Here is a 13,965-nt window from a genome sequence, read left to right on the forward strand (position 1 = left end):
CAACTTGCTACTCTACAAATGTTCCTTTGTGGCGCCCTGTGTCTCGGGCTTGTTTTTCCAAAAAGACACTAAGTTCGTGGAATCGTCTCAGATTTCTCAAAGCAAGTTCAGTAAATATTAGACAGGCAAAATGGTTACACCTGTTCCTCCTCTTTCAGCGCCCACTTTTCTCCCTCTTCTCTCATAACGCTTCCTCCCATCATCCCTCTACCCCATTATTTGGGCCAGGGCTGTTACATGCCCTTCCATCTGGTAGTCCTACCTCCAGGTTTGCTCTTCTCTACTACAGTTCAAAAAGTACCCCATGGCTCCCAACGGCAAAATAAGACTACTCTCGCTTCTCTGCACACAGCGGGCCTTCCACGCCCCCACGATCTAACCTGGCAGGGAAGTCCCTTCTAAAGTTTTCATTCGTCCATCAGCGGAGCGCTGTCTACGCCCCCTTGCGTCGTTCTCCCTTTGAGCGCCAGAGGGCGCTGCAGGAATGGCCCATCGCTTTGGGAACAGAGTCGGCAGCCTGGGTTGACCCGCCCCTTTTTCCTTCCGAGCCAATCATCAGTGAGAGTGGGCGGGGCCGCGCGTCCCGCACCTGCGCGTTAAGAGGGAGGCGCCGAGGCGTAGATGAAGTCTTCCGAGATGAAGGCGCGGGCGACGGGGGTCGGCGTCCTGCTGCTGCGGTTGCTGCTGCTGCTGCATCCCGCGCTCCTGGCGGCCCGGTCGGCGCTCAGCACTCCGCCGCCCGCCGGGGCTCAGCGCCGCTACACCCCGGACTGGCCGAGTCTGGACTCCCGGCCGCTGCCGGGCTGGTTCGACGAGGCCAAGTTCGGGGTGTTCCTGCACTGGGGCGTGTTCTCGGTGCCGGCCTGGGGCAGCGAGTGGTTCTGGTGGCACTGGAAGGGCGAGGGGCGGCCGCAGTACCAGCGCTTCATGAGCGACAACTACCCGCCCGGCTTCAGCTACGCCGACTTCGGGCCGCAGTTCACGACGCGCTTCTTCCACCCAGACAGCTGGGCGGACCTCTTCCAGGCCGCCGGGGCCAAGTGAGTGTCGCGGCGGGGCGGGCCGAGCGCCCCTTCCCCGGCCCTGGCTGCCCCGAGCAGCGGGAGGGGGCTGGGCAGGTGGGACCCGAGCGCGGGGAGGTGAGGCGACTTGCCCGGGTGGCACAGCTGTCCATCTGGCGTGATACCTCCGGGGTTGTGTTTGCCTCCTGCAGGATGCAGAGCTGAGTCTGGCACGCCTGATCATAAGGAGAAGGTGCCTCTGTTGGGGATCAGAAGAACAGAAAGGTTTCGGGGAGGTGGTGGGCCAGAGAGCCCTCAGCGTCCACAAATGTATAGGGAGACGATTGAGCTAGGTCATAGCTAATGTCCCTTCTGGGTCGACCAGACAATCAGGATTCCAGGATTTTAAGCCACTGGTGTGGAGTCTGGTCCTAGTTCAGCTGTGAACTTGAACAAGGCATTTCACCTCCCTGCAGCTTCCTTCTATGGTTATAGAAAGGGATTGTATTGGTTCCTCTCAGCTTTAGTCTCTCTGAGAGGGAACAGGAAGGAAGGGAGTTCCGGTTGCAGTGAATTTGGGTAGAAGTACAGATTCTCATTCATTTGCTCCTCTCAATGCCGTATCCGTAGAAAGTGCTCAGGTTGGAGCTTGTGTGTGAATGGTTCAGAGAACTGATAGTGTATCTGCCGGCGCTGGGTTGGGGGGAGAGAGGCACAGGGTTGGGGGGAGAGAGGCGCTGGGTTGGGGGGAGAGAGGCGCTGGGTTGGGGGGAGAGAGGCGCTGGGTTGGGGGGAGAGAGGCGCTGGGTTGAGGGGAGAGAGGCAAGGACCAGGAGGTTGTTGAAGGCTGGGGCCAGTCCCGAAGGAGCAATCCTTGAGGGCAGTATGTTGCCAGGTGTCAAGTCAGGGAATGGTCACCTGCAGCTTCTAAAAGGACCATTTTGGCTGCTGGGAGGGAAGTGGGTGGAGGAGAGAATGGAGGCAGAGAGGTCTCCCGCTCCTGGCTTAGAGCGCTCTTCCACCCTTACCCTGTCTCCTCAGTCGTCTTCCAGCTCTTAAGTTCTCTTGTACTAAAGAGAAATTGGAGAAATTGCAACTGACATTTAGTGTTTCCCATTTAATGTGTGGGAATATAAATCTTGCATAAACAGAGGAGGTGTTCCCTGTCTTCTGGGAGCCTTAGAGATCCATAATTTACAAATGAAAAAAATTAAGATGTGGGAGACATCCTTTGTCCAGACCCCATATTTTATGGGACGAGATGACTGGCCCAGATGGAGGAAGGGAACTAACGTCCTAGACTCCAGATCTCCTGACTCTGAGGTGAAGGTCTCTCCTCCAGACCAGGGTCTGCAAACCGAGGCCAGAGGGATTGCCCCTTGGCCTGTTTTTGTAAGTCCAGTGCAGTGAGAATGACTTTTACATTTTAAAAGGGTTGTAAAAATTTCTTAAAAAGAAGATGACGAAAAAGAATATGCCACAGAGAGGAATGTGGCCCACAAAGCCTGGAATACCATCTGGCCCTTAAGGTCTTGGAGCTCCCCATACCAGTCAGTGATTAAATTATCATGTGTAGGCATCATCTATTTTTCTGCCATAAAAGCAAAAGAAGGAAAAAAATTATAAAAGTATTTCTAATAAAATACAGTGTATGGTATAAAAGGAAAAAAAAAGGCAAATGAAACATTGTGTGATTTGGTTATTTCAACCCTTGCCTTTTCTCCCCAGCTCTTTTGGTCTTTTGTCACCTCTGTAAATGAGAGCAATTCATATGGGCTTGGTAAAACAAACAGCTTACTTCTCTATCATCTGCTATTTCCCGTAGAGATTGCCTTCTCCTTTAGGGCACAGCGTTTCAAAAAAGCTAATCATTAACACCCAGAAGGGTTGGGGAGCTAAACTGCACATCTTCTCCCTCAGCTACTTCTTCCTTCCCTCTGGGCCTCCTCCTTGGCTGGGGACTAAGGACTGTGGCTTCTTGAAGTTTCCTTCTGTTCCTGGAGCAATACCCAAGGGGCGCTGTGACTGCAGCAACTCCCTGGGAGTCACTCATACAACATCTCCTGCAGTCAAGTGTTCCCAACCATTTTGAACGCCTGAGACATGCTGCGTAAGTTCATGCTTGTGGCCCACTGCCCACTTCCTTTGCTCATATGGTTTTGATGTCCACAGGTATGTGGTCCTGACCACAAAGCATCACGAAGGCTACACAAACTGGCCGAGTCCTGTGTCTTGGAACTGGAACTCTGTGGATGTGGGGCCCCATCGTGATTTGGTTGGTGAGCTGGGAGCAGCCATCCGGAAGAGGTGAGTGTCTACAGAGCATCACTCCATCATCGCTTTTGATCTAGCCACCCAGCGCACCATACCTGCTCTGCTCTTGTGTGTTTTCTAAGTTTGCATTTAGTGAGTAACCTGCAGGGCTTCTGGCCTTTGAATCAGCAGTGTTCGATGCTTGGCAGGTTTCATGTGACCAAAGGTGACACCATCAGAGAAGTTCACGGCCCTGTCTGGTTAGGTGAAGGATTCCTAGCGTTGGCCACATGCTCCATTTACACTCTGCGAAGGATTCTTTCTGGAAAGCCTTCCAACCCAGGGCCTTTTCCAGTGTCTGATGGAGGCCAGGGTCTGGGTCTCGCATCTTCGTGTCCTCCTTAGCTGTCAACACAGAGCTTTGCAGGCGTCCAGGGAGGGTTTGGATGAATGGTGGATCCAGAGGGAACTGAAAAGGGCAGTTAAAGCAGCAGAAAGTGAGGGAAGGAGCCACTTGGTTGATACTAATTAATGCTCCCTAATATTTGCCACTTAATAAGAAGTAACTTCCCAAGATCAAAGAACTAGGAAGTGGCAGAGTTGGGATTTGAACCCAGATATTCTGATTTGGGACCCTACAATTCTGCGTATATTTGCTTGTAAGGAGGAAGAGTGGTATTTGTGCCACGCCCAGTCTTAGCTCTCTTGAGACTTGGTAAACTTGCTGTCCTATTTAAGGGGTAGGCCAGCTGCATGTTTGTGTAAATAAAGCTTTATTGGAACACAGCTATGCCCATTCATTTATGCGTTGCCTGTGGCTGCTTTCAAGCTATAATTCAGAGCTGGGATAGAGACCACAAGGCCTGCAAAGCCTAAGATGCTCTCTGGCCCTTTAAGAAAGTGCTTGCTGACTCCTGTCACCTGTTCAATATTCATTTTCCCAGTGCTTTGCTGATAGTCCTGCTGTAAAACTCTGAGATGTTGATTAGATCTGGACTTTGGGGTCCTTGATTTTTATCTTCTTTGTATCTATTTGGTTCCCAAGTCATATGATGAAATACTTCAGTTCTTTCTGTCTTATCTGTGCCCCTGCAGTGTTATCCTTGCTTCTCACTTGGATTATAGAGTGTCTGTGACCCTCACCATGTGAGTTAAGAAACTCAAAACCGGCTTTACTGTGTCTGCAAATAGGTCACGTTAACCATGTTGCATTTTGGAGTATGTTATAAACTCTTAGTATATCTTAGATAAATGAAATAATAAAGCCATATTCATTCATTTCATCTACATGAAAAATATTACTAATGATTACTTCTGAGTGGTAAGATTCTGGATATTTTATTCTTTATACTTTTCTCTATCTTCCAGTATCTCTATCGTATGTATTCTGATGAATGACAGAGAAAATATTTTTTAGAATTAGGACTTGTTATTATTGAGATAATTAACTTAACAAATAAAAGATGGTTTAAATGACATTTGGTGTTAAGATATTTATGTATAAAAAGTAGTTGTGCGTATTATCAAAAACGTAGTAAACCCAAGCATTTTGCTTAAGCGATTGATAAGAGAATTTAAGGAAATTGTTTTGGATTCCACCCCGCTGCGTGCCCTTCTGGGTGAGTTTCACTGAGGTTTAAAAATGCTGCAGCTGATTTTTCTTCAAATACATTATTTTTTCTTTGCTCAATGACAGTTGCTGTCCTGTTTTTCGGTTTAAGGAACATACGCTATGGACTCTATCACTCGCTCTTAGAATGGTTCCATCCCCTCTACCTACTTGATAAGAAAAATGGCTTCAAAACACAGCATTTTGTCAGTGCGAAAACAATGCCAGAGCTATACGACCTTGTTAACAGGTAAAAAACGGAAATGGTTTTGGCCTTATGACTTTTATCACTGAAATCAGAGCTTCCTATAGGATGCTGTTAAGTTGAGGGGAAGAGGGGTTTTGAAAAAAACCTAGAAGACATCAAAATAATAAAAGTGGTGGTTGTATTAAGACAAAGTATATTTTTTCCTCCTACTTTTCAAAACTTCCATAATGTAGTCATAGTGCTTTTATAGATTGAAGCAATCAAACAAAACTGAGGATGGTGGTTAAGTCCAAACTTTAGTTTCCTCCTGGCATGCTGTTTCCTTTGTTAGGCCCCTGGAGAGGGACCAGACCGTCCTACACAGGACTCCGCGAAGGCTTTAGCATTCGGCAGATTGGCATTTGAATTGTGGCTCTTGTTACTCACAAACCTTAAACAGATCACCCTTCTGAGCCTCAGATTCTCACTCTGTAAAGTGGGGATAGCAGTGCCTTCTATATATGGCTCCGAAGTATCTGTCACCATGCCTGGCAGAGAATAAGGGTGCTATTATCATAATCACTCTCACTTGGTTTCACTATTTTCACCAGGTTTTATGACTAGTTTGCCCTTCTGGCACTTGGGGGCTCCTAGAGCATAGAGGATCTTTAAACTTAAGAGGCAGCCATCTCTGCCTGGACTTGCATTTTATTTATTTATTTTTTTTGTGAGGAGGATTGGTCCTGAGCTAACATCTGTTGCCCATCTTCCTCTTTTTGCTTGAGGAAGATTGTCGCTGAGCTAACATCTGTGCCAGTCTTCCTCCATTTTTTGTGGGTTGCTGCCACAACATGGCTTGACGAGCAGTGCTAGGGCTGCACCCGGGATCCGAACCTGCAAATCCTGGGCCACCGAAGCAGAGCACATGAACTTAACCACCGCACAGTGAGGGCAGCCCCTGGCCTCTCATTTTTTGCCAAAAAAAGCCTCCTTGCCTACAGATGACTTCTCTAAGGAGATAGTACATTTGTAAGAGACCAGCAGGAAGCTTGTGGTCAGTCAGAACTGGATCTGAAATCCAGTTCTTTTTTCTCACTGGCTATGTGGTCTTGAACAAACTATTTATCTTTTGAGATCTCTGTTTCTTTATCTGCAAAATGGGGATAGCACACAGCATAGAATCATGGTAAGAACTAATGTGGTGATGAGTGTAAAGGGCCTGGTACAGTTTCTATCGTACACAGTAAACACAGACTGTCTGTGTTACCTCTTGCCTCTTAGACAGGCAGTCTTTTTCCTGGAGTCTGCTTGCTGTCCCAGTTACAGAGTACAGCATAAGAGTTGACATCAGGCAGATTTACATCTAGGTTCCAGCTCCTCTTAGCTGTCACCTGAGACAAATTGCCCTGCTGAGCATCAGATTCTTGCTCTCTAAATAATAATGGGGAATTGGGGCTGGCCAGGTGGCACAGCAGTTCAGTGCGCATGTTCCACTTCGGTGGCCCGGGGTTCACCAGTTCAGATCCCGGGTGTGGACGTGGCACTGGTTGGCAAGCTATGCTGTGGTAGATGTCCCACATACAAAATAGAGGAAGATGGGCACGGATGTTAGCTCAGGGTCAGTCTTCCTCAGCAAAAAAAAAAAGAGGACGATTGGCAGCAGATGTTAGCTCAGGGCTAATCTTCCTCAAAAAAAAAATTTAATAATAGTAGGGAATAATAATGCTTACCTTACAGGTATACACACACACTCACACCTCATAGGGCTTAGTGTAATAATACGTGAAAGGTGCAACTGTGGCTCCAGTGGGTCTATAAATCCTTTATGGTGGAAGCTTTGGGTAGTTATCCAAAAAATGTATTCAGTGGAATAGTTCAAACTCTTCATACATCTTAAAAGCAGAAACCTTAATCCTGTGGTTCTGGAGCACTACTCTTTTAATTGGAATTAGTTGCTAGAAGGAAACCAAATTGTATATATACTGATCACAGCTACTTTTAGAAAGACATTAAAAAAATATATTAGGAGGAAATATACCAAAAGGCTGTGTGTGAAGCAGTGGTTATGTTAGCAGAGGTTTGTGTGTGTGTGTTGTTGTTTTTGTCTCTTTAGTTTCCCACATTCTCTCCACTGTGGTGATTCTATGATACTTTCAAAATGTGAGAAAATTAATTTTTAAATATTTATTGCAAAAATAGTTGTGTAAGACTTTACCGTGGATGGATTCAGATGAGGAACTTTGTTCTATTGCACGTCTTTCAGGTACAAACCTGACTTGATTTGGTCTGACGGAGAGTGGGAAAGTCCTGATACGTACTGGAACGCGACGTATTTCCTGTCTTGGCTCTACAACGATAGCCCAGTCAAGGTGTGTGATGATGTCACTCATCTCTTGTTTATCTTTATGAGAAGAGAAAGTATAAGCAGCCAAGATCCGGGGTAGTAACAAGAAGGACAGCAGCGGCATAATAAACAGTAGCATCAACATGGGGTGGGAGAGACCGGGGGACTCAAAGAATGTTAAAGGTTTCTCCTTTAATTCTTTTTTTTCCGCCTTCCTTGGAGTTTAAGCTTTCTTTTTCTCCTTTAATTCTTGATTTTCGACAACATAGGTTTAAATCTTGTTAAAACTCATATACCAGACATATAAAATTCGAATACCTGTGACCTCACCTACTCTATGTTGACTATGTAATTCCCTCAGGGGGATTTCATTTCCCTTATATCCAAATTCTTGAGAGAACTGTGCCTATCTCCTCCTCCCCATCATGAACACCATTACACTGCATCCTAGCAACCCATTTTCAGTTTGTCTTTCGGTGCACTTACAAAGTAGCTGAAGCCTTGATGTTCACTATCGAAAATTTCAAAAAGTTTACATATTTTGGATTTGTTGTGGATCTAGAAAAATCTAAGTATAAAACAAGTTTGGGGGCCGGCCCTGTGGCCGAGTAGTTGGGTTCATGGGCTCTGCTTTGGCGGCCCAGGGTGTCGCTGGTTCGCATCCTGGGTGCAGACATGGCACTGCTCATCAAGTCACGCTGAGGCGGCGTCCCACATGCCACAACCAGAGACACTCACACCTAGGATAGACAACTATATACTGGGGGGCTTTGGGGATAAGAAGAAGAAGAAGAAAAAGAAAAGAAGATTGGCAACAGATGTTAGCTCACGTGCCAATCTTTAAGAAAAAAAAAAAACAAGTTTGGACCGCACTATCTTGGTAGAGTCATAAGCCTCTAAGGATCTTGTTGGGTAACTATGACTAAACTCAGAAAACGGGAAGAAAGAAAAAAGGAACAAGATCCTATATGACAAAGAGAGACAAATTCAGACCAGTTTTCGGGGACTTGGCAAATGTGTGGGGACTCCTGGTGGCGCAGCATCATGGTTCCCCCCCGAGGTCCTCACGGTGGGGTGGCTCACACATGGACCCCTGGGTGGGATGCCTCAGACGCTGTTCTGTCCACTCCTGTTCTGAATGCTTTCCCACGTGCTGGGAAGGAGGGTTATCTTGGAGCTGTGCTCACATTGAGAAAGCACTTTGGGAGAGATGGCCCCCGTCCTCACCGTTCCTTCTGTCTATAACTCCTGCGTGGCTCGCTCCTGCACTTCCTGCGGTCTTCACTCAGAGGTCGTCTGTTTAGCACAGCCTTCCCTGCTGCCCTGTCGTGCTGTGTGCCTCTCCCTGCTTTCTCTTTCCCTTAGCACTTCCCTGGGGTAATGTATTTCAGGTATCGTTGACCTTGTTCATTATCCCGGTCTCTCACTAAGGTGGCAGCTTTACGAGGGCAAGAGTTTGGGTCTGTTCATTGCTACATCTCCAACCCAAGAACAGTACTTGGCCCAGTGAGGCACATAATCAGTACTGGCTGAATGTAAACTAAATCTACCCCCCACCAATTCATATTCTTTCCTGGCAGAAGTAAGAAACACTCTTGGATCAGTGTTCCCCATTATGTTAATCCCTCAGTGATTAACTCTGATATGATATCGTATTACATTTGTCCACATATCTGTTTCCTCAGCTGGTCTCTGCTGGATCTCTGAGGGCAAGAACTGGGTTTTATTCACATTGGATACCCCAGTATGAGCCTCATGGTAGCAGTAAACATTACATTAAGATATTCCATGTAATGATGTCTCAGAATTCAGCTAAACCTTGAAGGAAGGAAAAGAACATCTGCGTGCTGACGTTCTTTACCTAGGTGATGTAGTGGGCTGAGTTCAGAGACCTGATGCACAGTCCCAGCTTTCCCAAACTCGGCCTAGGGATGTGACCTCCGGCAAGTCGTCTCCTCTCCATCTCCTGTCTAATAGAATAGGTGGTTTACTGGATGATCTTTAAGCCGGGCTCTCCCAGCTCTGGCATTAACGTATCTAGGCCAGGGTTTCTCAGCCTTGGTAATATTGACTTTTGGGACTCTAACCACTAGATGGCAGTAGCACCACCCCAGTTGTGACAACCAGGAATGTCTCTTTGCCCAATTCCCCTCCAGGGCACAATGGCCCCCAGGTGAGAACTAACGTTGTAGACTAAGTCTCCTCCTTGCTTCCACATAGACTCTTACCGCACTGCATTACTTAAGGAAGAGAAGTGGTTCTACCCGCGATGACCCAGTACTCTTTCCTCTTCTAGGATGTGGTGGTAGTAAATGATCGATGGGGTCAGAACTGTTCCTGTCACCATGGAGGATACTACAACTGCCAAGATAAATTCAAGCCAAAGAGCTTGCCAGATCACAAGTGGGAGATGTGCACCTCCATCGACAAGTACTCCTGGGGCTATCGTCGCAACATGGTGATGTCTGACATTACAACTGAATTTGAGATCATTTCGGTAAGACACCTGTGAGCTAGTTATTTGCTAACTGCTACCTCAAACTAGCCTTCTAGCTGAGAGTGGCGGAAGTACTCTGGGTGGAAGTGCAGGTCGACACAACCCTTTCGGATGATTGAACCTACTCCTAGAAACCTGTCCTAAGGAAATAATGATAATTACGGAAGAAGGTTTTACGTACAGACATGTTCTTCCCAGGATGATTTTCAGTTGAACATATGGGTGGTTTCAATTTCTTGCAACCAAAAAGGGATAGTTAAGTAGATTTGGGGATTTTCCTTAACCATTAAAATGTTTATGAATGTAATATGGGTTAATGCTTAGAGGGTTGAGTGGAAAAATAAGTTACATATTATCACAACTATACAAAATTAACTACATAGGAAAAGGACCAGAAGGAAGCACCAGAAATTAATGGTGTGGTGTCTTTCGGATACTGTAACAAATTCTCCTTTTAAACATTTTCTGTATGAAACCTTCAGTTTTCTGGGCCACCCTGAAGTCACCTGTTTGGGGTCACAGTAAACACACCCCTCCCCCCAACTTCAGAAGCCTTGAAGAATATATCTCTTTACGTCGTGTTTTCCCAAAGGGGCAGCATATACGTTTATATAGCCTGTCACATGCAATGTCCCAAAATTCTTCCCATCTCTTCCATCTTCCCAGAGTCTCCACAGCCCCCACTCAGAATCTCTTCTCTCGGATCCCCATCTCCTCTCTGTGTGGCTCCATGTGATCCCTTCACGGCCGAGTGCTTTGTGCTCAGCTTCCCTGCTCACAGTTGATGCTCTGATGCATGACCTTTCCCACCGCATATGGCACCATGGGCAGTGCAGTCTCTTAGGAAAGTGCCCAGGATCACTCCCTGGGATTTGAGTTAATGCGTTTCTCCATCTTATAGCGGGATTCTTCTATTTTCTCATTTAAGCCTGTCCTGTTTTTATAATGACAAAAATATATAGTATTTTCAAAAAGGGAAAGGGTGTTCACAAAGCAGGGGAACACCATGCCCTAGATTCTTCTTCTTCTCCTAATACCTGTGTATCCTAAGCATTATGCCAGGCTTGGCATTCATAGCCAGGATTTCATTGTTTCTGCTCTCTCCAGGAACTGATTCAGACAGTAAGTTTGGGAGGCAACTATCTTCTCAACGTTGGACCAACTAAAGATGGCCTGATTGTCCCCATCTTCCAAGAAAGGCTCCTTGCTGTTGGGAAGTGGCTGAGCATCAATGGGGAGGCTATCTATGCCTCTAAACCATGGAGGGTACAACTGGAAAACAACATGACGTCTGTGTGGTGAGTCTTGTCTTCTGTTGGGTGCAGGAACAGGACTGTGGCCCATCCTGAGCTGGAATCTCCTTGGATCCACAGTGTTACAAGCCGAGTGGAAGTCGTCTTGAGGAAACCCAAAAGCTATTCTTTTGCTACTAAATTTGTACCCCAGTTTCTGTCTTAGGTTACCAGGATATCTTTGACTAGTGAGGGAGGAGGTAGGCTTAGGGGCAAAAGGAACTTCAAAGCATCAGTCGATTTACTTGACATTGTTACCCTGCCTCCTAAAAACAGTCATAGCCAATACTGGTATAGCACCTACAAGGTGCAAGGCTCCATCCTAAATTCTTTCCACTCATTTAATCCCCTCAACAATCCCACCATGTAGATACTGTTATTATCCCCGTGTTGCGAGTGAGAAAGGGGGCCCAGGGCAGTAATATAACTTGCCCAGGATCACAAAACTGGTAAGTGGAGAAGTTCCAATTCATACTTGGAATTGTGGATCTTGTTATTTGATCTTGGGCCTCAGTTTTTTCAACTGCAAAATGTGGTGATGATACTTAACTTCCCAGAGTGGTTGTGAGGGTTAAATGAGATCCTGTGTGTCAAGTGCCCAGCAGAGTGCCAGGCACATGCTAAGCCTTCAATAAAAGGTATCTACTGGTGCCACACCACCGAGTGCAGGTCTGCATCAGGGGAAACACGTTCATCCCTCTGTTTTGGATGAGTTTCTATTTAGCAATTTTCATCTTCTTCTCTAAGCATGGTGAAATCTCAGAACAAGAAATTTGTCTTCATTGCACATCTTGCCCTTGTTATATCCTCTGCTGTTTTCACATGGATTTGGAGTTGAAAAAAGACTTGAATAATAAGGCAAATGGCATCAATGTGAAATAACTAGTATGAGAGTTAAATTTTTTTAAAGAAAACTATAACCCAACAGAGAGGGAAAATGGAAGATATCACCAGAAAGAGTCTTACAGGGCTGCTTCCTTCCTACAGACCTTAACTGGTATCCAGTTATTAGTGCTTCCTAGTAGCAGTGACAGACTCAAGGTCTTAGAATTGGTAGATAATTGAAAGGGAAATGTATAAGGTTATGTGTTGGGATAACAAGCCAGGTATCTTTGACAATGATGTTTCTTTTTCTTCTTTTTCTTTCTTTCTTTTTCTTTTCTTCTTCTTTTTTTTTTTTGCTGAGGAAGATTTGCCCTGATCTAACATCTGTGCCAATCTTCCTCTGTTTTGTATGTGGATTGCCACCACAGCACGGCCACCAACAAGTGGTGTAGGTCCACGCCTGAGAACCTGGGCCACTGAAACAGAGCACACCAAACTTAACCACTAGGCCACAGGGACGGCCCCAAACAGTGATGTTTCTTTTTTCCCAGGTATACCTCAAAAGGATCAACTGTTTATGCCATTTTCCTGAACTGGCCAGAAAATGGAGTCTTAAGCCTTAAATCCCCCATAACTACCTCGACTACACAGGTAAGGAGCCTCAGTCAGTCCTTTGAGAGATGTAGCTTTTTCTAAAGGAAGTGGCAGGTCCTCTCTAATTCTTCATTCCTTCCCCACAATTCTCCCATATTTATCCCGTTTAGACTGTCTTCCCTGCCCTGGCCCAGCATGGTTATTTCCCGCCACGTTCAGGCCATATTCCATACTCATTAATGCATTAATGTTTTTCCATTCCCTTTTGCTTTCTGTAGATAGTGATGCTGGGAATCCAAAAAGATCTGAAGTGGTCCACAGATCCAGTTGAAGGTCTCCTCATTCTTCTGCCCCAGTTACCACCCTCTGCTCTCCCAGCTGAGTTTGCTTGGACTGTGAAGCTGACAGGAGTGAAGTGATCATTGGAGTTCAAGAGGAAAGGGACACTGCCTGCTGTTTGCTGCTCTGATTTTCCTCTTTTGGTACCACATTGTAATAAACTACTCTTCTCTACCCAGAGATGGCTCCTCCAAGACATTTTAATCAAAGGAACTGAGTGCATTACACTGATGTCGCAATGGATGAAAGATCTGAGATCCATTGCTAGCATCCCTCTCTCCAATCAGCAGAAGAAGGGACTAAACAGTTAAGCTCAGAGTTCATCGATTCCTAACATTGGAAATTATCCACAGTAGAAGCTTCTCTCCATTCTCTATGTTTGATAGCCTGCTTGCTTACTCCATGACTTCTGCCAAAAGCCAAGTCACCCCATGGGGGGAGATGAAAAGGGTTTCACAAACTCAGTCTCATGCTATTTATTTAGCATCAGTTGTCACCCACACCCCCACAGACAGGAGAGCATGGAGGAAAGGAAGAGGCTTGCTGGGCTGCTAATGGTCAGCTCTTCAGAAGTGTCCAAAGCAAACTAGGAGCTCTGAAATTCAGTCTGTTTACGGTGATACGATGAAGAAAATGAACGTGCTTCTGCCCTTTTTAAAAAAATATGATCACATAAATAAATTTCTATGTAAATCATTTCTACCAAAACGCATGTTGTAGCTTTCTTTAGTTTCTATCTGGACTGCTTACAGCTTTATGTTTCTGTTGAAAGAAAAGGGGGTGGAGGGCTGCCAAACGCAGAAGAAAAAATGCAATTCCTTTGGTTCTTCTGCTCCTCTCTTCTAGTACCATTCTTCTGAGCTGACTACCAATTCAGCCTCTTTAGTTGTTAATAGATCAAATCAAATTTTCTATTTCTTTTTTTCTTTAACAGATATATGTAGAAATCTTTACTCAACATTTAAGGAATATTTGTTTTTTCTCAAGCATGTATGGAACGTTTACAAATGTAAACATCAAAGCA

At 45.7% G+C, this 13,965-nt stretch overlaps 1 protein-coding gene across 1 annotated transcript; it reads left to right on the forward strand.

Moving 5' to 3' along the window:
• Positions 1–461: 461 nt before the first annotated feature.
• On the forward strand, positions 462–13,649 carry FUCA1 (alpha-L-fucosidase 1). The gene is made up of 8 exons (XM_014855075.3): positions 462–1,040; positions 3,174–3,308; positions 4,976–5,113; positions 7,314–7,419; positions 9,691–9,891; positions 10,999–11,189; positions 12,560–12,659; positions 12,881–13,649. Exons 1-8 carry the CDS (start codon positions 622–624, stop codon positions 13,019–13,021), a joined length of 1,431 nt encoding a protein of 476 aa, XP_014710561.1. The 5' UTR covers positions 462–621; the 3' UTR covers positions 13,022–13,649.
• Positions 13,650–13,965: the final 316 nt, after the last annotated feature.

The sequence above is a fragment of the Equus asinus genome, chromosome 5 (assembly GCF_041296235.1).
Source record: "Equus asinus isolate D_3611 breed Donkey chromosome 5, EquAss-T2T_v2, whole genome shotgun sequence".
NCBI lineage: Eukaryota > Metazoa > Chordata > Mammalia > Perissodactyla > Equidae > Equus > Equus asinus.